Source organism: Ctenopharyngodon idella, chromosome 15, assembly GCF_019924925.1.
Source record: "Ctenopharyngodon idella isolate HZGC_01 chromosome 15, HZGC01, whole genome shotgun sequence".
In the NCBI taxonomy this organism is placed as follows: Eukaryota; Metazoa; Chordata; class Actinopteri; order Cypriniformes; family Xenocyprididae; genus Ctenopharyngodon; species Ctenopharyngodon idella.
The window spans coordinates 20,944,261-20,968,457 of NC_067234.1; the positions used below are offsets into that span (position 1 = coordinate 20,944,261).

General features: G+C 36.2%; 1 protein-coding gene across 5 annotated transcripts; it reads left to right on the forward strand.

Annotated features, from left to right (window-relative positions):
• Window positions 1-120: 120 nt before the first annotated feature.
• Window positions 121-19,724, forward strand: gpr184 (G protein-coupled receptor 184). 5 transcript variants are annotated; one of them, XR_007925130.1, is made up of 4 exons: window positions 121-265; window positions 357-1,816; window positions 2,920-3,036; window positions 10,781-12,339. XR_007925130.1 is itself a non-coding variant. In XM_051862392.1 (4 exons), exons 3-4 carry the CDS (start codon window positions 4,919-4,921, stop codon window positions 17,542-17,544), a joined length of 1,023 nt encoding a protein of 340 aa, XP_051718352.1. In that variant the 5' UTR covers window positions 1,346-1,816; window positions 2,920-3,036; window positions 4,831-4,918; the 3' UTR covers window positions 17,545-19,724. The 5 variants fall into 5 exon arrangements, 4 of the variants coding, with proteins under 4 accessions (XP_051718352.1, XP_051718353.1, XP_051718355.1 ...); XM_051862392.1 differs by lacking the exons at window positions 121-265; window positions 10,781-12,339 and adding exons at window positions 4,831-4,933; window positions 16,537-19,724 and having other exon boundaries at window positions 1,346-1,816; XM_051862393.1 differs by lacking the exons at window positions 121-265; window positions 2,920-3,036; window positions 10,781-12,339 and adding exons at window positions 4,831-4,933; window positions 16,537-19,724 and having other exon boundaries at window positions 1,346-1,816.
• Window positions 19,725-24,197: the final 4,473 nt, after the last annotated feature.

The following is a 24,197-nucleotide window of genomic DNA, read 5'->3' on the forward strand; positions in this document are numbered from 1 at the left end:
CGTCTTGCACTAGGTCTGCGATGCGCCACGCATTACGTAATCACATTAGAAAGGTCACGTGTAGGCGGAAGTACTGCAGTAGGGCGAAAAACTCCATCTCATTTTCTCCTCCAGCTTCAAAATCAATCCAGCTCCAACATCATTGTTTTACCTTTTTTTGTAAAGGGTGTTTGACTTTGTCTTTGCACGTTCTCTTTGTAGACACTTCTGCCTACGTCACACATTACCTTTGTAACGTGATTATGTCATCGCAGAGCAGTGCAAGGTGAGCATTTGTGGTTAAAAAGTATATAAATTATTTTTTTTTGTTTTGAAAAGAGAGATAAGACCCTTATTCCTCGTCTGGGATTGTGTAGAGCCCTTTGAAGCTGCACTGAAACTGTGATTTGGACCTTCAACCCATTGTACCCCAGTGAATTCACTATGGAGAAAAATCCTGGAATGTTTTCCTCAAAAACCTTAATTTCTTTTCGAATGAAGAAAGAGAGACATAAACATCTTTGATGACATGGGGGTGAGTAAACTGTCAGGAAATTTTAATTCTGAAGTTAACTAATCCTTAAAAAAAAACACTACTGTGCATCTTGAGACAAAAAAATGTCACTGACGTATTTTAAGATTTGTCAGTGCAAGTTGCTTTCAGTTAAAACAGCTCAAACACGCATTTTACTAGGCTTAAGCCTTGTCTGTAAAAACCAGGGGCAAATGTAAGACGTAATTTAGAAACTGCTCTGTACTCTAGAAATCAGTCATTTAGTAAAATGAATGACAATGCAAACCAAGAGAAACAAGAAGCATATGAACCAAAGTAATAATGAACTCAAAACAGTATGTACTCATATAAGAATACGTCTTATATACGAGTCTCAAACCTTCTCATTACTGGCTCAATTATAGTCAATAATGTATGAAATTCATTGAAAGGTCAAAACACCTTTAGAGAAATGTGAAGCCTATACCTTTTTTATCAAATATAGGTGAACTGCTTTACATTTCCTAGTGGAACATAACCTTGAAATAATTAGTTAAGAGAATGATAGGTTTAACTTAATTTCCAAGAAATCTCAGATTTTCCAGAATGCCTCAGATTGAGAAACAGTAGGTGGTTTGGCTTAAGAGAACATTTTGTTTTAGAACCATGGCTTGGGGAGGGGGGTGGGGAAAAACTTTAATTAAGCTTTGATTCTAATAAAGGTTATAATGATGGTGGAAAAAAATCAGGAGGAAAAAAATGACCAAGCGCTCATAATGCAAATTATGATTTTATTCCATTACAGCAAGTGCAGAGAGCATGTAGACTGTAGGTTCTGTTTTTGTTAAACAGGAAGTTGTGGCATTGTGTAGACGTCTGAAGCAAACTGTACCTTTAGTGGAACTTGTGTCATCTTCTGCTGTTCACTGCCGTGTCTGGAAAAAGCTTTTACTCATTGCGGTTCTCCATCACATGCACCTCAAAAAAAAAAAAATCCCTCAAGTCCTAGCCTAGCATCTTCCTGTAAACATGTGTGAGAAGGGTTTTATCTCTCCTCCCCATTCTCCCTCACAATTCATCTCCTCTCCATCCACTCAGTGCGAAGTGCAGCGGCCGAACCTGCTCTCACAGGGTCACTTTTGATCATCTCTGGGCAGGAAGCGATACTGAAGTGTATGACACCCTCTTCATGTCTGAGAAACTATTTTCTCAGAGGTCACACGGGACTGCAGCTGGACTTGAGGAGGTTCTGGGGCTGAGCTTGTAAAGTTACACTGCTGGGATTGGGTGAACACTGGTGGAATTGGAGGAGAACATTTTATTATTTGCTGTGTTGATTTGCAGGTGAGATTCTCTCATTTTCTGAGCTGGTTTCAATACATGAACTTATAGTGGAGAATGAGTGTGTGTGTGTGTGTGTGTGTGGGTATAAATGAGATAAAAATCAGAGGGTAGACATGCTTGCTTGTTTCCTCTGCTATAGATAGTAACTCAACCAATGCAGTTGTCGGAGACTTGATCCTAGTAACTTAAAATGTTTTCAACACTTGGATACGTATTTGGCACAATCAGTGAAACGGGTGCCACTTCAAGTATGATAAAGAGATTTGACAGTTTTTTTGTCTGTTAGTATGTACAAAAATATAGTATTTAATAAATTGCATTGTTTCAAAGCATTATGGGAGATAATTATACATTCTAAACGGTAATATTGTTGACAGTTATTTTAATATTATGATATCATTAAACAACGAGGTGTTTTAGAATTCACTGCTGATGTTTCTATTGTACTTTCATTTGTCACTTACACAATCATGCGGTAACAGGGTTGATATTTTAAGATTCGCTACTGACGATAATAACAAACAGTAAGATAAGGACAGAAAAAGATCAGACTTTCGGCTTGTCTTTGAAGAGCTCTTGAAAGAATGATGTTGTAATTATGATAGTTTTAACAATTAGTCATCAATGGAACAGGACTGGAAAGGGGACAAAATATGATGGTAACAGGGTTGATGCAGAGTTTGGAGACATAACAAAGTCTTTTAATGTGTGTGTGTGTGTAATGTATTATTAAAAAGACTTGAAGCTGTGTCTCCAGGGTCTGTATCAACCCTTTACATTATCTTCAGAGAAAAAAAAAGGACACTGCACCAACCCTGTTATCACCCCTGACCCCGTCACACTCTAACAACGACAGTGATCTCTCGCTCTAATTGAAGTATAAGCGCGAGACATCACTTCCGTTGTCAGAGCGCGATCAGACCTCACTAAGCGAATGCTGAACGCAGTTGTACATAGTGGTGTTTTAGAGGTAAAAAATTATATAAATACTGTTCGGTTTCTCGCACAAACTGATCGTTTCGTGTCTTAGGACATCAGTGTGTCGTCACGAGCCGTAGGGCTTAATTTGGATTTGTCTAAGCAAGTTTTATTTACTCTTATAGACGAAGTTCCCATTGACACGCATTATAAGGCTGAGAGACCGCAACGGTTGAAGTTAAAAATCATCATTTGTGTTCTACTGAAGAAACAAAGTCACCTACATCTTGGATGCACTGGGGGTAAGCAGATAAACATCAAATTGGGTGAACTATCCCTTTAATAGCTCTAATAGCCATTTTGTAGCATGAGTGGAGTGCACAGTTCCAACCCCCAATAGGTTTTTAAATTTAAAGTGCTTAACATGGTAAAAAAAAAGATGCAGACTAGTCTGATTTTTATGTGTAATCAACAATCTCCTTACTGCATGACCCATGGTGTTTTTTTGGGTCATATGTCTCTGCATTGATTTAAAGGCACACTATGTAAGATTTTTGGATTAAAGTATCCAAAAACCACTAGAACAACGGGTAACGCTTTAGTATAGGGAACACGTATTCACTATTAATTATGACTTTTCCCTCAATAAATTCCTAATTTACTGCTCATTAATAGTTAGTAGTTAAGTTTAGGTATTGGGTAGGATTAAGAAAGTAGAATAAGGTCATGCAGAATAAGGCATTAATATCTGCTTACCCTGACAGCAACATTAGCCGCTTTTCCACCGTCGGGCCGAATGGTTCTCATTGCGTAACCGTTCCATTCCGTGCCGATCCGGACCAGCTGGTATGGTTACGGTTTTATTTTCCACTGTGGGGCTGATAACAGCCATTCTTTGGAATGTAATATAAAAGCGTCAGTCGTTGCCTTGGTAACACAACGGTTTACTTATGATATGAGATGTAATAACAGCCGCGTTATGAAGGATGATTAGATATTTCTTTTAATTTTATTATTAATTTGTGTTTACGTCATTAAAATAGAAAATATAAACTGTTAGCCAGGCAACAGACAAGTGAGCAATCCTGTGTGGCAACGTCACTTCACGCATTAGACAACCGTGCTGAGAATTCCTGGCCGAGAACGGTTTGTAATCATGCCTTGCCGTACCAGGCTCCAGTGGAAACACAACTGGAACCGTTTCTTACCATTCTAAAAACCGTTCGGCCCGACGGTGGAAAAGCGGCTATAGTGTCGGCCCAGATCCGGCCCACATCTGGTCCGCGTATAATCCACATATACCAGATCTGGGACACATTATGTTGCTGTCTGGGTAATAAGTACTAATAAACAGCCAATATTCTAGTAATATGCAAGCTAATAAGCAACTAGTTAAAATACCCTAAAATAAAGTGTTACCGAACAACATTATATATTTTGTTGACTTGTGTACTTACAGTATCACAAATGTTTCCAACAATGTAAGTTGTAGAGTAATGCTGACATAACTTTCAACACACTCACACATATTTTTAGTATGATTGTTTTGACCAAGTAAAACAGTGCAGATTCAGTGTGTGTTTGCCTCAGGATGGGAGTTGGCTAGAGAGCGATTATGCCATTCAGAGTGGCTGACAGGAGATGCAGCCCACCACTCTTTCCAGACCACTAGCCTGAATCTCAGGGGTACTCATTAAACCTGTAATTACAATAGCAAAACAGAAATAAAGCACATTACGTAAGCTAAGGGAAAGGAAATGGACAGGAACTCTCCATTAAAGTAGATGATTATGTGTTTATCAATACTGTACAGTGACTGAGGAATCCAGCATTGTCCCTTCCTTCCTTTCTGGACAAAAGCCTGAAAATAACATACTCAGATTTTGAATAATACTATCACTAACATTTTGAGAGCAAAAAATCTGTTTGAACATCCCTAACGCATCACAAAAAAATCACTAATGCGCACCATCTTGTGGCCTTTGCTTTATTGAACCCTGAACACACAATTTGATAGTAAAAACATGCAGTGAAAACAACAGCTGTTCCTTTAAGGGAATGCCAAATGTTAACTGTTTTTTTTAAATGTTTTTCAGAAGCTGTATGAAGTGCACTTAACTATACTGACTGTGCACTTGTAGTCAACTTCAGATATTAAAAATATATATTTTTTGAGAACGGCAGATGTCCACTTATACTGTAAGTGCACTTTGCTATAATGTCTAATTAAAAGTTTTAATTTAAAGTCCATTTTAAATGTTTGCTGTTTTAATAAACTTTTGACGCAGTGCACTTATTTTGATGTGTTGACTAAACATGTAAAGTACTTGATTATAATTTTAACTGTAGTGTGTTATTTGATATTACATTTAAGGTTAATACCTTTTAATGTAATTGTATAATTATAATTGCAATTAAATAATAACATGAAATTAAATGTGCGAAAAAAATGACATTTAATTTGGACTAAGTATATTTTTTCAAAGTATATTATTTCTGTAATAAATACTCTTTTTTTTAAAAAAAAAATGCTACATTACACTTCTTTTTCACAAGGGAGTCAGCACAAATCAAACCATGTGATTCATTACTCACTTGATCTGTTATGGGATTTTCATGTCAAACATTCTGTACTTGGAAAATTTTATAGTAAAGTACCTTTGATTGTCCTCGCTAAACTTTTAGGGTAGAGTCCCTTTTGTGGTTTTGCTCATGTGATTTTAGTTTAAATTCATTACTTGGTCTGTGCCCATATTTGTAATCTCTGGTGTGTGCCTACAGGTGCAAAACCAAAAACATCGTCATGTTTGACATTTAAAAGCGTCAGAGCATCAGAGATACACGGCAGATGTTGGGGTGGGGTCTGGTGGGAGTTAATTATTCTTTAATATTTCTTAAGTTTTAAAGTGAAGATTACATTTTAGCAACAGTAAATAATGTGCAGTTTCTGTTTGATGAATTGTGATATAAAATTCAACCACAACCTATAGCTTAACCTATAAATGGGCACACCACATAGCCCACTTAGTCAGTGACGTAAGTCAGACATAAAAAAACGTGTTTTTCATTGTAAAATGACAGTATCATTTGCATAGACTTCATAACAAATGAATCAGCACATCTTCAACCTTTAGGACTATTCGGCACTATCGTCATTCACAGCAGAGCTGAGGGGAGGCTGTGTGTGATGCAGCTTTCAATTTTTAATGTATTGTATGAGGGACTGTTGTGTATTTGCTGGTTCAATCTAATTCTACATCTAAAAGTCTTCTTTGAAGCTTTGAGAGTGTGTGCTCAGGTTACCCAGCTATCGATTTTTCCTCTGTTTTGCACGGGTAGGGTGAATTGCACACGTTGCTTAAAAACCGTTGGTCAGTTAGACCTGAATTGAATTTAAGCATGACGCACTGCTGGTAGGACAATCACTATAGCAGCTAATGTTGTTAGTACGGCTGTGTTTGATATTGGCAGATTAAGAAGCCCATTAAGAACTCAAGGTCTCTTGAATGAAGCAGATGTCTGTGAACACACTGCATCTTTAAAAAGCTCTTTGGAACTTAAATGTTTTACACGTCTTTGTTTACAACCACTTATTGTGTACTCTGTTTCAGCTATTTTTAGAGTTCAGATCCACAAGAGCATCAGTTCAATTGTAGAGGCTAGTATGCTTAAAGGGATAGTTCACCCAAAAATGAAAATTCTGTCATCATTTACTCACCCTCAAGTTGTTCCAAACCTGTATGGATGTCTTTGTTCTGCTGTATACAAAAGAAGATATTTGGAAGAATGTTTGTAATCAAGCAGATCTCACCCCCCATTGACTACTTCCCTTGTGTTCAGCGGAACAAAGAAATGTATACAGGTTTGGAGCAACTTGAGGAGGAGTAAATGATGACAGAATTTTCATTTTTGGATGAACTTTTCCTTTAATTGTATTGCATGTGAACTTGTAGTGTACTTCAAGTACTTTTTAAAAAATGTACTTACAGATAATATAATATAAATTAAAAAAAGGCCACTTTCAAGAGTACACTGTAAAAAATTATATTCATGATTTGTTATCACAAAATTTTTTCTTTTGTCAGATCAACTTAGATAATTAATGTGGTTCAGATAACATAATATTTGGAGTTTCTGTAGACTAAACCAATCGCCTTCATTGTATTAACTCAAATTTTTAATTTCAATTAGGGATAAACGATATATCGGCCACTACATCGGCATCGGCCGATATATGTTGATTTTTAATGTTATTGTTATCGACCCAATAAAGAAATTTTGGCTGATATATTAAAGGCAATAAATAATGGCTTATTTTCTTCAGATCCGTCTCTGAAGTTTGCGATGATGGTTTTGAATTGCTTGAAATATGATTGGAGTCACTTCAAAAAGGAAAATACAGTTAGGCTAAGTGTAACATGTGCAGCGCAAATCTGTCATTAGGCTTCATAAAATTATAATGATATAATATAACATCATTATAATTGTGTGCTTGGGACATGGCTTTTTTGGTGAGACTTTTGTTTTTGTAATCAGGCTCTCAAAAATTATATAAAAATTTGGATTCAGGTTTATCGGCCAATATATCGGTTATCGGCTTTCAAATATAAAGAATTATCGGTTATTGGTCAAAATTTTAATATCGGTGCATCCCTAATTTCAATGAACTCAAAATTTTAGCCAGGTAACTTACTTTTTTAAGTTAAACCAACAATTCTTTTTTTTTTTTTTTTTTTACAGTGTAAGTAGTGCACTTTGTAATAATGTCAATCTTTTAAAGTACATTTTAAATCATTATGTTTTAATAAAAAAAATTGTGCTGTTGTGTGATGTGTTGATTAACATACTAAAGCACATACAAAATACTTAATTATAATTTTTACTGTAGTGTTATTTGATATTGCAGTTAAAGTTATATTTCAAATGTACTAAATAACAACTGCATCATTACAAATAGGCCTATATTTAAATACATGATATACAAGTTTCAACCGAACTGATTATAAAGTATATTTTAGTTTATTTAAAGTTCACACTTAAAGGAGCACTATGCCTTGAATTATTTGGGTCTGTTTATATGAAACTTGTTTTTAGACATCACATTTATGTTCTTAGCACATGCCTGCTAACATTACACAAATCACACTGGTACATGCAGCTGAGAGTAGAGGTGCTTTCCTGTGCAAAATCTGCCTCCATGATGCTTTGGTGTCACGAGTGGTCGTTTGTTTCCTTGTCAAATGTCAAATGAGCCCACCTCATTTGCCCACCATAGTCTCATTTTGGTCTGACATTTTGGACTTTAGATAAAGCTTGGTGAAAATGAGTACGACCTCTCCTCAGCAAACTACATGTAGTTAAAAGGAGTCCAACCATTTTCTGTGAATCTGCTGTTTTAAACAGTCTGTCATTCATTCATGTCTGTAGCAGAAATTAATCAAAATGAGTTACCCATCAAAGTTTAATATTTAAGATTAGGAGTATAATGAGCAATAGTGATGAAATAAGAACAGGATATTAGTAGTGCATGTGTAGCTAAAAGGTTTTTTCCTGTTGTATGAAGAGGTGAAAAACATGTTTTTTTTTTTTTACTGTGGTTAGCGTGTTAGCTTTTCTCCCAGATCTTGCACTGAAGAGCAAGAATTGACGAGCTGCAAACCCTTCATGTGTGGAGACTGGCAGCTGTATAAGTCGGCAACAGTATCTTGAATTGAATCTGGCAACAAGTGAAAAGACTTTCCAAAGGTTAAAAACAAGCTGAGCAATAGCCTTTAAGATGAACTCTAGGGAATGTGCAGGTAGTGATGAAGGAGTGTCTAGCTGTGAAATGAATTAAGCAGCACAGACATGAACCTTATGGAAATTGTAAAATGCTATGAATAGCATCTTTCAGAGAGAATTCAAAGTGTACGGCTCATCACGCAAGTGTTAACGGAGAAAATGCATGGTATATGTGCAGCATTTGAACAGATGTAAAGGCTCTGCTGACAAATATTGATGATGTCAAAGATCTGTGCAGGCAAAGGCGGCTGGAAACCTTTCAAAATACCAGAGTTGAGGCTTAAATTCATTATAAACCCACTCAGTCCAGGCGCATTTTACAAAACTTTTCTTTCCCTGCCGGTTCAAAAGAACATGTTTGCTCAACCGTGAAATTAAGTTTAACACCAAGTGTGACATTTTGCCTTCAAAATCAACAACATATCATAAAATATATAGCAAATAGACAAGGAAAGAATTCTGGTCACAGAGTTAACAGATTACTTTCATCCTTCTGAGCTGATATCTGGGTAATATTTGTGTAGTATTTGAGCGTTTATATACAACCTTGTCAATTGCACTGTAAAAAGTAATACGCTATATCTACTCCATAAAAATTTGCCAACAGATTACAAGCAATATTATTAATTAAATTCAACAAATAGAATTGAGTTAGAATTAATCAAATTAAATAAATGTCAACCATTCAATGCGAGTAAAATTTAAGTAAAATTTAAACAAAAATATCTGAATAACAGACAGATGTCAAAGATGAATTAAGAACTATCTATTTTTTGTTGCCAACATTGAAGACACCTGATGATAACAAGCAGAGTCACTGAAGGAAAGAGAAACACAAGAAGAAACAGAGGTTTAGATGTTGATGCTGATTTTATTAAAAAATATTTGTTTCAATTTTTGTTTCAATTAGTTGGGCCATTATATTTATATTTTCATGTTTAATTCTCCATCAAATTCATGGCACATGCAGCTAGTAGTACTGGGATGACATTTTGTTTTTAATTAATTACCAGGCTTCCCGCAAGCTGTTATTTCTGATAAGAATGACTTTGCAACCTTTTGTGAACCTTGATTTTTAGGGGAGTGTAGTGTGTAAATAGATGAATGAAATTTCCTTTTCATGTAGCCTATAAATAAAGCAATACATGTGTCTGGTAGTATAACTATTGTGAGCGAAAGACACATTCATACTGCAGTGGATTTTATTTGATGCAGAAGTGTTAACCTGAGACACTTTCACTGACTCATTGCTGTTGGTCTTGGCTGCACTGCATCTTTACATAGACGTAAAAGGCAAAGTTTTGAGCGTCATGTATGTTTTTCTGTTCTCACTGAAACCACAAACGTTCTGCAACTTGCAGCGACCGGAAGTTTGTTATTATCAACTAGAGTCTGCGTTTTTAAGAATATTTCTGGTTATGTGCGTGATGTGCAATATAAATTCTCTCATTTATGAGAGTAGAATAGTTCATTAGCACATAGTCTGAGTCACCCTTTCAACAGATTCATTTTTCACACGTCATTGCAATTACTACGTGAAAACTCCCCAGATTATTTATAGAAAGGACCTTTTTAAACATCACTATATTGTGAACCATGACAACATCTGCATCAACAACAAACAACAGCGACAACGTCTGCGGTTAACCACATTACAGTTAAACGAGAACTCAAATTTTAGAAACGTAAAGGTCAGTGGTTTACCACTCTTTCACATGCTGAAAGGACTGATCAGCATCTGTTATGCAAACTGACAAGTAGCTGTAAGGTTTGCTTTAATAATGCTTGTGAAACTTTACCATGACTTTACAATACGAAATGCAGCCACTTAATGTAATGTTGTACAAACCCGATTCCAAAAAAGTTGGGACACTGTACAAATTGTGAATAAAAAAGGAATGCAATGATGTGGAAGTTTCAAATTTCAATATTTTATTCAGAATACAACATAGATGACATATAAAATGTTTAAACTGAGAAAATGTATCATTTTAAGGGAAAAATAAGTTGATTTTAAATTTCATGGCATCAACACATCTCAAAAAAGTTGGGACAAGGCCATGTTTACCACTGTGTGGCATCCCCTCTTCTTTTTATAACAGTCTGCAAACGTCTGGGGACTGAGGAGACAAGTTGCTCAAGTTTAGGAATAGGAATGTTGTCCCATTCTTGTCTAATACAGGCTTCTAGTTGCTCAACTGTCTTAGGTCTTCTTTGTCACATCTTCCTCTTTATGATGCGCCAAATGTTTTCTATGGGTGAAAGATCTGGACTGCAGGCTGGTCATTTCAGTACCCGGATCCTTCTACGCAGCCATGATGTTGTAATTGATGCAGTATGTGGTCTGGCATTGTCATGTTGGAAAATGCAAGGTCTTCCCTGAAAGAGACGACGTCTGGATGGGAGCATATGTTGTTCTAGAACTTGGATATACCTTTCAGCATTGATGGTGCCTTTCCAGATGTGTAAGCTGCCCATGCCACACGCACTCATGCAACCCCATACCTTCAGAGATGCAGGCTTCTGAGCTGAGCGCTGATAACAACTTGGGTTGTCCTTGTCCTCTTTAGTCCGGATGACATGGCGTCCCAGTTTTTCAAAAAGAACTTCAAATTTTGATTCGTCTGACCACAGAACAGTTTTCCACTTTGCCACAGTCCATTTTAAATGAGCCTTGGCCCAGAGAAAACGCCTGCGCTTCTGGATCATGTTTAGATATGGCTTTTTTTTTGACCTATAGAGTTTTAGCCTCGCAACGGCGAATGGCACGGTGGATTGTGTTCACCGACAATGTTTTCTGGAAGTATTCCTGAGCCCATGTTGTGATTTCCATTACAGTAGCATTCCTGTATGTGATGCAGTGCCGTCTAAGGGCCCGAAGATCACGGGCATCCAGTATGGTTTTCCGGCCTTGACCCTTACGCACAGAGATTGTTCCAGATTCTCTGAAACTTTGGATGATATTATGAACTGTAGATGATGATAACTTCAAACTCTTTGCAGTTTTTCTCTGAGAAACTCCTTTCTGATATTGCTCCACTATTTTTCGCCGCAGCATTGGGGGAATTGGTGATCCTCTGCCCATCTTGACTTCTGAGAGACACTACCACTCTGAGAGGCTCTTTTTATACCCAATCATGTTGCCAATTGACCTAATAAGTTGCAAATTGGTCCTCCAGCTGTTCCTTATATGTACATTTAACTTTTCCGGCCTCTTATTGTTACCTGTCCCAACTTTTTTGAAATGTGTAGCTCTCATGAAATCCAAAATGAGCCAATATTTGGCATGACATTTCAAAATGTCTCACTTTCATTTGATATGTTATCTATATTCTATTGTGAATAAAATATAAGTTTATGAGATTTGTAAATGATTGCATTCCTTTTTTATTCACAATTTGTACAGTGTCCCAACTTTTTTGGAATCGGGTTTGTAAATGCAGGCATACAGTCTATTAACCCTTACGAAAAAGAAGTATACTTCAAGTTTATTTTATGAAGTATACTTGAGTATGTTTAAGTATATTTTTAAGTATACTTCATGTAGTTAGTATACTAATATCAATGCACTAATAGTAAACGTGTAAGTGTACTATTTTAATACTGCTTGGGACTAAATAGGCCCAATTTAGTATACTTTAAGTGTACTATAATTGTAACAGTAGTAAACTTTAAGTGTGCAACTAATTCACAACGACATTTCTCATTTGTACTGCATCTGTACTACAAGTGAACTTGAAAGTATACTAGTACTTGTAGTACACTATTTATATAGCACTACTAAAAACAACTGAGGTTGAACCAAGGTGCTTTACATAGTATCGATACAAAAACAACAAACAGACGATAACAGAAGATGGTAACACTTTAGAATACTGTTTCTTACTGCATAACTAATAAGGAATTACTGAAGAACTAATAGGTAATTCTTCATTAACACTTAAGTCACTACTGTTAACTACTAAGGAAGATGTGTTAACTAATCAGTATGTAATAGAATTTTCTGATTATGTTAAGTAACAGTTAGCTAATCAGTAACTAATGAATTCTGTCATACCTCCTGAAGAACTACTATTAATTATCTACTAATTAATGTTCAAGAACTATGAAGTAACTACTAATGAACAGTCAAACACAATTACATTGAGTTGTGGCCCTTTCTTATTTACTAATGTTATCAGTAGTAGTATAATGAAAATGCAATATTAATAAATACAATAAATTTTATCGAGGTTTTTGCCTCTGTGGTAAATAATTGTTTTGTGAGTGTGTTCTGTAAGAAATCAACTTCGGAAAGGAACCCAACCCCCACTTTAAATGCCTTGTTATAGCCAACTTACCTCAGATTATTTTTTATATTTCATATACAGTATTGTAAGTGTGTCTGTTTTCCTCAGCATATCACATTACGATTGAGTAAATTCCAGTATGTAAGGCAATGACTGAGGGAAAGTGAAAATACAGGGAACTCATTAGTAATTCATAAAGAATTATTAGATAATTCTGCAGTAATTACTTAGAACTTGAAACAGTATTCTAAAGTGAAGATTTAAGGAACCCATTAGTAATTAATACATAATTACCACATAATTCTGACTCAAATATATATATGTCTCATCCCAGTGTTTGGGTAAATAAATAAATAAATGAATAAAACATTTTATATCTGTGGTAAGTTAGATATGGCAAGGCAGTGGGGGTGGGGTTCCTTTCCGAAGCTGATTTCTTACCAGAACATGCGCACAAAGTAGCTAATCACTATACAGGCAAAAACTTCTGAACAATTTGTTGTAATGAGTCTTTTTGGGAGAGCAGTACATTATGCGGCATATAAATGCATATTTAACTTCCATAATAATAATAATAAGTGGTGGACTGTAACAAAGTAGTACGAAGTAGTTGTAATTTTACTCAAGTAATTTTGAACTGAATCATGAAATGAATCATTTTCTGTTCGTTAGTAGTTACTTCATAGTTATATTTCTTGAACATTAATTAGTAGATAATTAATAGTAGTTCTTCAGGAGGTATGACAGAATTCATTAGTTATTAATTAGCTAACTGTTGCTTAACATAATCATAAAATTCTATTACATACTGATTAGTTAACACATCTTCCTTAGTAGTTAACAGTAGTGACTTAAGAGTTAATGAAGAATTACCTATTAGTTCTTCAGTAATTCCTTATTAGTTATGCAGTAAGTAAGAAACAGTATTCTAAAGTGTTACCCAGAAGATACACATATTAACATATCAAACATCATAGACACCACATTTACCACATGAAGTTTAATTGTTGTAAGCTGCCAGAACTAAGTGAGCTTTCGGCAAGTTCCTGAATACTGATAAGGACGTAGTAGATCTAATAGATAAAGGCAACTCGTTCCATAATCTCGGGCCCATAACTGCAAAAGCACGATCACCTTTTTGAAGGCGATTTGTCCTTTGTACTGCAAGGAGTTTTTGGTTTTCTGACTGCAGTGCTCTAGGGGGATTATAAGGAATCAACAGATTAGTAAGGTACGTGGGGGGCCTAATTATTTAGAGCTTTGTATACAAACATTAAAATCTTATATTTGACTCTAAAATGAACAGGGAACCAGCGCAAATTTGCTAAAACCGGTGTAATGGATTCAAATTTCTTGACCCTCTTTGAACCTTGCCGCAGCATTTTGCACAGATTGCTGTGCCAGGGATGCGGCGGAGATGCCACAATATAACAAAAGTACGAATAACTCTTTCGAAGTCTACATTTGATAAATAAAGGTTTAGTTTTTGCTAGGAGACGCAAATTATAAAAGCAGGCCCATACCACCGAATTGATTTGCTTATCCATTTTTAATTTATCATCTACAAGGAAACCTAAATCTTGTACCGACGTTTTACGTGCCAACGGGCTCGAATCTAAAAGGACCTTGGCAGAGTCATTTGACTGGCCAAAAACAATAACCTCTGTTTTGTCCTCGTTTAACATTAAAAAAAAATTAGCCATCCAGTTTTTAACATCATTTAGGCAACCTAAAAGAGAATCCAAAGGTTTCCTTAGTGATAAATACAGTTGGGTGTCATCGGTAAAACAATGGAATGATACTCCATATGCTTTCTAAAGATGCTGCCCAACGGAAGCAAATATAAAGAAAAAAGTGTAGGAGATAAAATAGACCCTTGTGGTACACCCCACAAAAGGTGTTTTGGATGTTGAATTTCCATAATTGACTGAAAAATATCTATCACTTACAAAGGATTTAAACCATTTCAAGACCGTATCTTTTAAACCTACTGTGTGTTCCAGGCGAGAGATAAGGATATTATGGTCAATCATGTCAAATGCTGCGCTGAGATCCAGCAGCACTAGAATAACAGCATCTCATTTATGTAGAGCTAAAAAAATATCATTTAACACTTTCAGCAGTGCCAAATCTGTGCTGTGGGCTGCTTTAAACCCAGATTGAAACGTTTCTACTATAGAGTTTCCATTTAAAAATGAAAGCAATTGTTGGAAAACTACTTTTCCTAAAATTTTCGAGACAAAAGGCAGTTGTGAGATAGGTCTATAATTCTTCATATCATCACTTTTTTAGTTTATGAAAGTAGACTTTGAAGTATACTCTCAGTAAACTAGTAGTTTAGTAGGTTATAGTTTTATACTGCAAGTATACTTGTAAGTTTTCTTTAAGTGAACATAACATCACACTTATAGTTTACTATTTATATATTATTTTGCACTTTAAGTATACTACTAAGTTCGTATTTAGGTATTATTTTTTATAGGCTACTTGAAATATACCTTCAACTGTATTTTATCTCATTTTAAAAACATTTTATTATAGCTTCATGCATCCTTTTTTATCAACACTTGAATGTGGGTTTAATTAAAAAAAGGCAACATTTTAAACAAAAAGCTGAGAAAATTGCATTTTTTTTTGTCAAAGATTTTGTCCAAATGGGATTCAGAACGATGATCAAAATAGATGGAGTAGATCGAGTCCGTCAACACCCCAAAAGCTTTACAGCCCTATGGGTCGACATTTCATTCAGTAACATTAGGCAGTTTTGATTTACAAGCTGTTTGATGATCATGTTATTTTACATTTGCTTGAGCAATCTTCTATCACTTGTTTCTGTTTCTTCTTCTCCTGTGTTTTCTCCTGTGTTCTCAGTGCACCACAATCGTTCATTCATTGATCCTATACGACCACCAGTGGACTAGCCTACACAAAAAATCAGATACTCAGAATTAGGAACATATTCTACATATCATACATTTATAAATCAATATTTTCAAACAATGTAAGTTTACAAGACTATGTAAAACTATGTGAAAAAAAAGTATATATAATAGGCTACTCCGTCAAAAGATTAAACAACTACAAGCCAAGTATACTTATAGAATATTTAATTATACTTTTAAGTATATCTCGATCAAAAGATTGAGTACAAGTACAGGCCAAGTATAAGACAAGTATACTTGAGTGCAATTTTAAGTGTATTTCTGAGTACATAAAGTATATTTCTGAGAAGTATATAAGAAGTAGACTGAAAGTATACTTTCTTATTTTTAGTTTAAATTAATTAAGCACACTTGAATAAACTTTTTTTTGTAAGGGAAGAGAGTCATCCATAGTTGTATTTGTGGTGGTTACCAACGTCTGAGTACAAATAATACAGTTAAACTATGCAACAGTAAATTATGCAAGGACTGGTAAATGTAGCTATTTATACCAGGTTGTGCACAATTTTCAATTGAATTGAGATTCAAATCAATTCAGATTCAATTATATTATCAAAAGATTCAAATTTTAAAGACATCTTGAAAGCAGTATGTGGTTGATGGTTGAATTAATTGTTTAGACATTACTGAACTTCAGAGAAATATGTATTTTTCAGAGAATAAATGTATATGTATAATTTGATGTAATCGGTAATACAACAATTCTGAATATTTTAAATGAATGGCATTTCATGTAGAATTCACTAATTGTAACCAATGTATTAAATTTAAGCTTTCTTTGTGCATGCAGATTATGATGAACGCAACATTGAATGCAAGCAACTCATCATGTGTGATGATGCACCCATCGGCAGGTCACCTGCTGATGTCTTTCTACATCATCGCCTTCGTCCTGGGACTGCTGTTCAACCTGGTCACCTTTGGCCCCATAATTCAGCAGATCTGCAGAAAGAACATTCTAGGGATCTACCTTCTCAGCCTGTCTGTCTCGGATATCCTATACATCCTTACCATGCCTCTGTGGATCTATTATTTAAACAACAACCACAAATGGACCCTTGGTCAGGGACTCTGTAGTCTGGCTGGCTTCATTTATTACTCCAACCTGTACATCAGCATCTTTATCCTCTGCTGCATCTCCATCGATCGCTGCCTGGCCATCACCTTCCCTCTGAGAGTCCAAGCCTTCCGGCGCCAGCGCTATGCCTGGATCATCTGTGGGCTGGTCTCCGTTTCTGTAATGGCCTTGCACTGTTTGGTGCTGTACCTGGACAAGCTGGAAGATCCCCTAGATGACAGCGACCAGAGGTGCTACGAGACCTTCCCCATGACAGAACGCATTGCGATGTTCAACCTGATACGGGCAGGGGTTGGCTTCCTCTTGCCGCTGGTGGTCATCACGATATGCTACTGGTTGATCTCAGCCAAGGTGCAGCAAAGTAGTGGGGTGGACGAGCAAGGCAAGCGCAAAGTGAGGCTTTTGTCAATGGGAGTCATTGGCATTTTCTCTTTCTGCTTTGCACCGTACCACATCCTCCTGATGATACGATCCATCGCTTTCTTTTCTGTTGGAGATCAACGAAGCTGCTACTTTGAACAAGCAATGTATTTACCCTTCACTTGCTCCCTCGGGCTATCCAGCCTGAACAGCATGGTGGACCCAGTGCTTTATGTTTTGGCGAGTAATGGAGCTAGGGAGGACATGAGGTTGTTCTGTTGGAAAAATAACCAGAGACAGATGACAGGAAGCCCTCTTGTTGGTTCCGAGTGGAAGACAAGAGTAACAAACTTGAAATAAAATCAACCTCAAAGTAGATTTGTGCCTGACAGCACAGTGTATTTGTACACAATGCTTTTGCACCCATTCAAGAGTAGTGCAAATCAGTACCCAGCACAAAATCGCCCAAACCGCTTGTGCTGGCACAATTTTGCAGATGGGTTCTGAATGTTAAGATGTGGAGGGAGCAGCATAGCTGGTGTACTTTTCTGGAACTCCACCACTGCGATCCAGACAGCTGAATCAAATGCGTTCGACTAATGTGCTTGTCTGGATTATAATGATTTTCTTTATCATTCGATGAATAATTGCCACCATGACTGTAACGCTTGCTTTCTGCAAGGCAGTTTTTGGTAAAAAGCACCAAGTTGTGTGAGTAAAGCTCATCTATAATAAGCCTAATTTGCATAGAAATCAATGACATGTACTGACAATACTGATGCTGCAGCATTTTTGTGCATTTAGCTGGTTAAACTGGATTGTGGTGGCTTAGTGAATAATAATATTGTGTTTTGTGCTGAAATACTGTGTAAAAATGACTGTTTAGGGAATTAGCCACTTTATGCAAGTGTTGTAGTCGAGACCAGCTCATTTGAGTCAGAGTCAAGATGGAAACCAGCGACCAGTTTCATAAAGACAGTCACTAAGACCAAGTCAGACCAACTAGCTGTTAGCCAAAAGGGTAATTTTTCGGGTTCAAATTAGACCAATCTACCTGTTTAGGTAACTTACTAAAAAACGTTATGACCAGTCTTAAAAAAATTAGATGACTATCTCTTGATCCTTAAGTCCGAATCCAAGATCATATTTTCATGGTTTTGATCTTGGTCCTCGATTCAGAATTTATGAACATATTTTCATGGTTTTGGTTTTAGTCCTTGATTCCGAGTCCAAGATCATATTTTCATGGTTTTGGTCTTGGTACTCGATTCAGAGTTTATTTTCATGGTTTTGGTCTTAGTCCTTGAGTCCAAGTCCAAGATCATATTTTTATGGTTTTAGTCTTGGTTCTTGATTCAGAGTTTATAAACATATTTTCATAGTTTTGGTCTTAGTCCTGGAGTCAGAGTCCAAGATCATATTTTCATGGTTTTGGTATTGGTCCTTGAGTCTGAGTCCAAGATCATAATTTTCATAGTTTTGGTCTTGGTCCTCGATTAAGGCCCGGTTTCACAGACAGGGCTTAGGCTAAGCCAGGATTTGGCCTTAGTTCAGTTAGGATATTTAAGTAGTTTTTATAAACATACCCTAGAAAAAAACATTGCTGGTGTGTATCTTAAGACAAAACAATGGCAGTGACATTTTAAGATATGTCAGTACAAGTTGCTTTCAGTTAAAACAGCTCAAACATGCATTTTAGTCTAGGAGTAGCTTAAGCCTTGTCTGTGAAGTTTATGATCATATTTTCATGGTTTTTGTCTTGGTCCTTGATTCAGAGTTTATGTACATATTTTCATGGTTTTGGTCTTAGTCCTTGAATCCGAGTCCAAGACTAAATTTTCATGGTTTTGATTTTGGTCCTCCATTCAGAGTTTATAAACATATTTTCATGATTTTGGTCTTAGTCCTCCAGTCTGAGTCCAAGACTAAATTTTCATGGTCTTTTCTAAACTTTCATGGATCATTTGGATTCTGACTCAACTCTCTTCTGGTCACTGTCCTGACTCAGACTCGAATTAACTGGTCTTGACTACAACATTCCTGTCTGCAGATGTTTATTTTTTTAAACTCAGATTCTGTTTCATCTATTTGTGTGAAAAGAGAAAAAGGAATAATTACTTTGCTGTTTTATCTGAGATGGGGCATATGTCTGTGTCTTTACGAACACCAAGAGGATGTTTACAAATTATGGATTTGCAGTGGAACAGGACCTGAATCTCTGTCTATGAAGGACCCTTGAATCACTTGAACTTTCTATGTGAGAGCCGTACTCAGCCCAAGTGTTGTTATTGTGGGATAAAGCCTCGCTTGTTAGTCCTGTTTAATTCACAGACAACTCCCTGTAACGTACCGTTAAACCAGATTTAGCCATTAAAGATAGATGTTAAAAAACAACCTGTTGCAATGTAAGCAATTTCAGTGCTCAGCATGTTGCTATTCTCTCTTCTTAATATATTACGCTCAGCAAAACCATATTTTCACTCCTGTAATTTACCAATGACGCAAAGAAACTAAATGATGAAATAAAAGAATTACTCTGATTCTGACTCTCATGAAACATTTAAGGAAGTTATACTTTCGTTACAGCTCTTTAAATGAATGTAAAAAGAGGGGGTGGGATCATCTACCGTCAGCTTAATCGTGATGCTTCTGAAAAACGAGCAACCTATATCACACCATCAAGTGCTCTAAAGCGCTGATGACAAGGAGCGCTTGTGTATCATCTCTAACCGTTATCGCCCACAATACACTTTGTACAGTTTTGTTCCCCCACCTTCTGCTAGCATGATTGCCTCTATAGATGAGTGGCTCTCGTGCGACTGCAGTCTTCTGCAAGTCTGTGAGCGAGAGTGGCCTTCTGCTCTACTGTAAAATGCCTCAGACCAACTGAATGGAGTGATTTTGAAGTGTGAGCGAAGCAATGAATTGCAGCTTTGAGTACCTGATCTGCAGTCTGAATGGTTTAAATGACTGCTCGCTTTCACCTATCGCACCAGACGCCGCCGTGCCATTCAGGGAAGATTGAAATGGGATGCGATATAGTGTCAGAACTTGTCGTCCCCATATACGGGCAAGAACATTTCTGCAAGATTCACTCAAGGAAAGAAAGCCACATTCTTTCTTCATAATAAATGTATTGCATCACAATAGAACTAATGTGTGCTATTCTGCATTACACAATGAAGCTGCTGCTGAGGTCTCACCACAGCAGGAAGTCTGGAGGGATTTAGAGAACGAGAACAGCACAGAACACTGTGTCTGCTTTCCTCCACTCGAGCAATTGATTCGCACCTTCCCGAATGCAGACAACAGATGGAAGTGAGAGAGCACGCACATGTAAGAGCTGCAACCTGGCATTGCATCAAAATGCAAATAATTGATTTTGTGTAACTAATGGCTGAATCTCACAAAAACATGTCTGGGTCACATCCCCCCCCCACCCCTAATAAAAGGAAAAAAGGAAAATCAATAAAGAAATGAAACATATTACTTTGAATGTATGTGTACGCATACTCTATAGGTGTGTTCACGCCATATCGTAATTACTGTATACGAGATTCTGGCTCATAAAAAGTGTTCACGTCCTCGTAGAGCTCTTACAGTTTGTAAGCTGGGAGTTTTCTGAAAGCTCCCACGTGTACCACGTGGCTGCTGTACCACCTGACCACTGTTGATAGTGGTGCCACAGAAACGCATAATTCCCAGTCTGAGGACTTGAACAACTCCGAATATAACATCACGTGTTGTTATCTCAAGATTACAGTAATTACAAGGTGGCGTGAATGCAGCATATCATCCAAAAGTTTGGGGTCGAAAGATTACTAATCAAATTTGCCTTCAGGAATTTATTCACCACTTTCAATGACATTCTGACAGCTACTCTAATATTATTCATGTGGCATCACCACAGAGTTCAGAATGACCTTTTGGACTGAGAACCTCATAGGGACGTCTCAGACCACACCAAGTGAAATTCATTGATCCAAAAATAAGAAAAGAGGTTGTCAGGGTTGTTGCAGTTGGGATCATACACCTCATTATTATTCTCTCAACAAGTCAGCCTCTTTGTCATTAAAGCGCTTGGCGAGACAAAGGGATTTTGGAATCCATTAGTGATTCTAAATGAGAGACCAAGAGATTTTTGGTCTTCTCAATAACCCAACTTTTTCCCCATGCAGGCCAAGGGGTATTTGATATGGGATTGATAATTTATTGTTATGCAGCAACAAACAACAAAGGCGTAACGTTTGAGTGAGTCTCATTCACAACAGGCATTTGGTGAATGTCTTAATAAGAAGAGACTACATTAGCAATAGAAAATAGCAATTCAATGTGTTTTTGATTTATAATTTTTGATATTAATTGTTAAATTTTGCTTAAACATATTTTTGATCTGAATTTGCTGTTTATTTTCCCATTTTGCAGATAGTAACAAGTATAAATATTATAGACAGAGCTTTATATAAATGGTTAAAGCTGTTGACATATTTAGCTTACTATCATGCTTTCTGTGGAAACCTATAAAATTAGTAACACTAGACTTCTGAACATGATGTTCCATAAAAAAAATGGGAATTTTCAAAAGCCAGTGGCTTATTTCTATGATCATGCTCCTTAGTAGAATAATCTCTAGCATAAAACAAGCACCCTATTAGTCAAAATGAAAATAATTCCTGCAAATATTGGCTCAAACAGCACAATAGAAAGTGGTTTAAAAAAAAAAAAAAAAAAGTTCTGAACCCATTTGATTTTCGCTCTTCCACAGAATACAAAAAAAAAAAAAGAAGGGAAATGTGAGGCAAAATGTCCTGGCCTGCTCTTTTCTATACAATGAAAGTGAATGGGGGCATGCGTCCTGTCAAACAATGTGTAGCAATGATGGCATAGCATGGATGATGGCAAACAACATGAGGACTGATTGTCCAGTGATCATGTGGCCCAAATCAAGTTTGTGAGAGGGCCACATTTGAATTTATTTAAAGGTTTGCAAGATCAATTCTTATTCGAAAGAGACATTGTAGCAAATGTACTGAGAATGATTGATAATTAAATGCAAAATTGAGTAACAGAATAATTATAAGGCAGATACATTTCATTAAAAGATTTCAAAGACTAGACTAGAAAATCTTAAAATGAATTATATTTCTCTAATAATTTAACCATTAATTGTCATGCAATGTTTATTTTGTTTGCCATATTTTATAAATATGCAGAAGCTCAAAAAATGACCATAAAATACACCACAAACACACAATAAAATGATCATAAGTATTTCAAGTATTTTGAGCACTGTAATCCAAATATTTGGAATCAATGTGATTGCGAGAAACATATCCAAATTCAAGCCTTTATTCTACGCTCTTTGTCTACATCTTCAGTAACGACAAAGACTATAGATATAGAAAGACAGTTCACTTCTATTAGTTATTATGAGTGGTAGAAACTGCAACGTGCAATATGGCGGAATACGTCCTGCCTTCTAAGCAAGAGCCAATCGCTGATTGATAGTCATTGCGTCACTGCAGCTGCCGTTCAAAGAAACCTGAGACTTGTGCGTAGGACTGCACATGTGCATTGGCTAGTCTAGCCTGAAAAATAAGCTTTTTTTTAATGCTATTTGAGCATAAGAAACAGCATTTATAGGACAGTTCATGTCAGATTTTGTTGCTGATTTGAAATATGTTATTTAATTGTGAGTTTTTCAGATTTAAGGATTCCCCCATTCATCTTGGATGCCCGAAATAGCTGCCTGGAGGCATTGTAAATATGGCCGCCAACTGAACAGACATTCCTTGAAAGGGACTTTGGTAGCGATCATAACAGTCAAATCGCACTCGTTAAAAATTCGAAGTTTGCCACCTCAAGAAGCATTACGACAAAGGTTTTACATCAGTGATATCAATTGCTCATTGGCTCTCGCATGCTTCGTGACTAGGGTTGCAAAATTTCAAAGTTGGAAACTTTCCATGGGAATATATGGGAATTAAAGGGATAGTTCAACCAAAAATTGTCATCATTTATTCAACCTCATGTTGTTCCAAACTTTTTTTGTTCTGTTGAACACAAAAGAAGATATTTTAAAGAATGTTGGTAACCAGACAGTTGACACTAGCTACTGACTTCCATAGTAGGAAATACTACGGAAGTCAAAGGTTACCATCAACTGTTTGATTACTAACATTCTTAAAAAAATACCTTCATCTGTTTAACAGAAGAACAAAAATGTTTTAGAACAACTTGAGGATAAGTGAGGACAACATTTTCATTTTGGGCAAACTAACCCTTTAACAGGATTAAACGGAAACCCCGCTAGAAATTTTATGAAAAAAAAAATTCTTAAATGTCTTACAAAAAAAAAAAAAAAAAAAACTCTTTACAGGTATTTTCTGGATTGCTATTATGAAATCTCTTGCAGTAAGTCATTAACTGGCAACAACACATGCATGAGCTAATATCAGTATTATATCACTGCATCAGCAACTACACGGTTACTGTCTTTAAATAAAGTAACATGCAACATAACATCAGTGTTTCCGGATCATCACTGACTGAAGCACAGGCTCTACTCTCCAGCACAATGGTAACTTCACAAACTCAGATAACAGAAATAGAACATTAAACACTAACAGATCTCTCTAGATCTCAGCATCTTCACTTATTACAAACCACTCTGACTTTATTTTTTTCATTCAAAACTTCTTAATGAGGTGTTGATGTTTTATTAAAAATAATAACGTTTGAAGTCACCATTATGGAGGTAGGCGCTTGCTTTAGTTGGGCTCCTGACCCTTGACCTTTTTGTCTTTAATTCTTGTTTATCTTTAAGAAAAAAAAAATAATATGCTGTTCTTCTTTGATACTTTGAAAGTTTTTATCATTGTGCAGAATTAAATGCAGACTCACACAGACATCAAGATTCTGCGTATGAACCTCAACAATGGTGACAAAATTTTCAGACAAACAGATCAGTTCTGAGCATCACAAAATGTGCTACTAAAGTCACAAAAAAGATT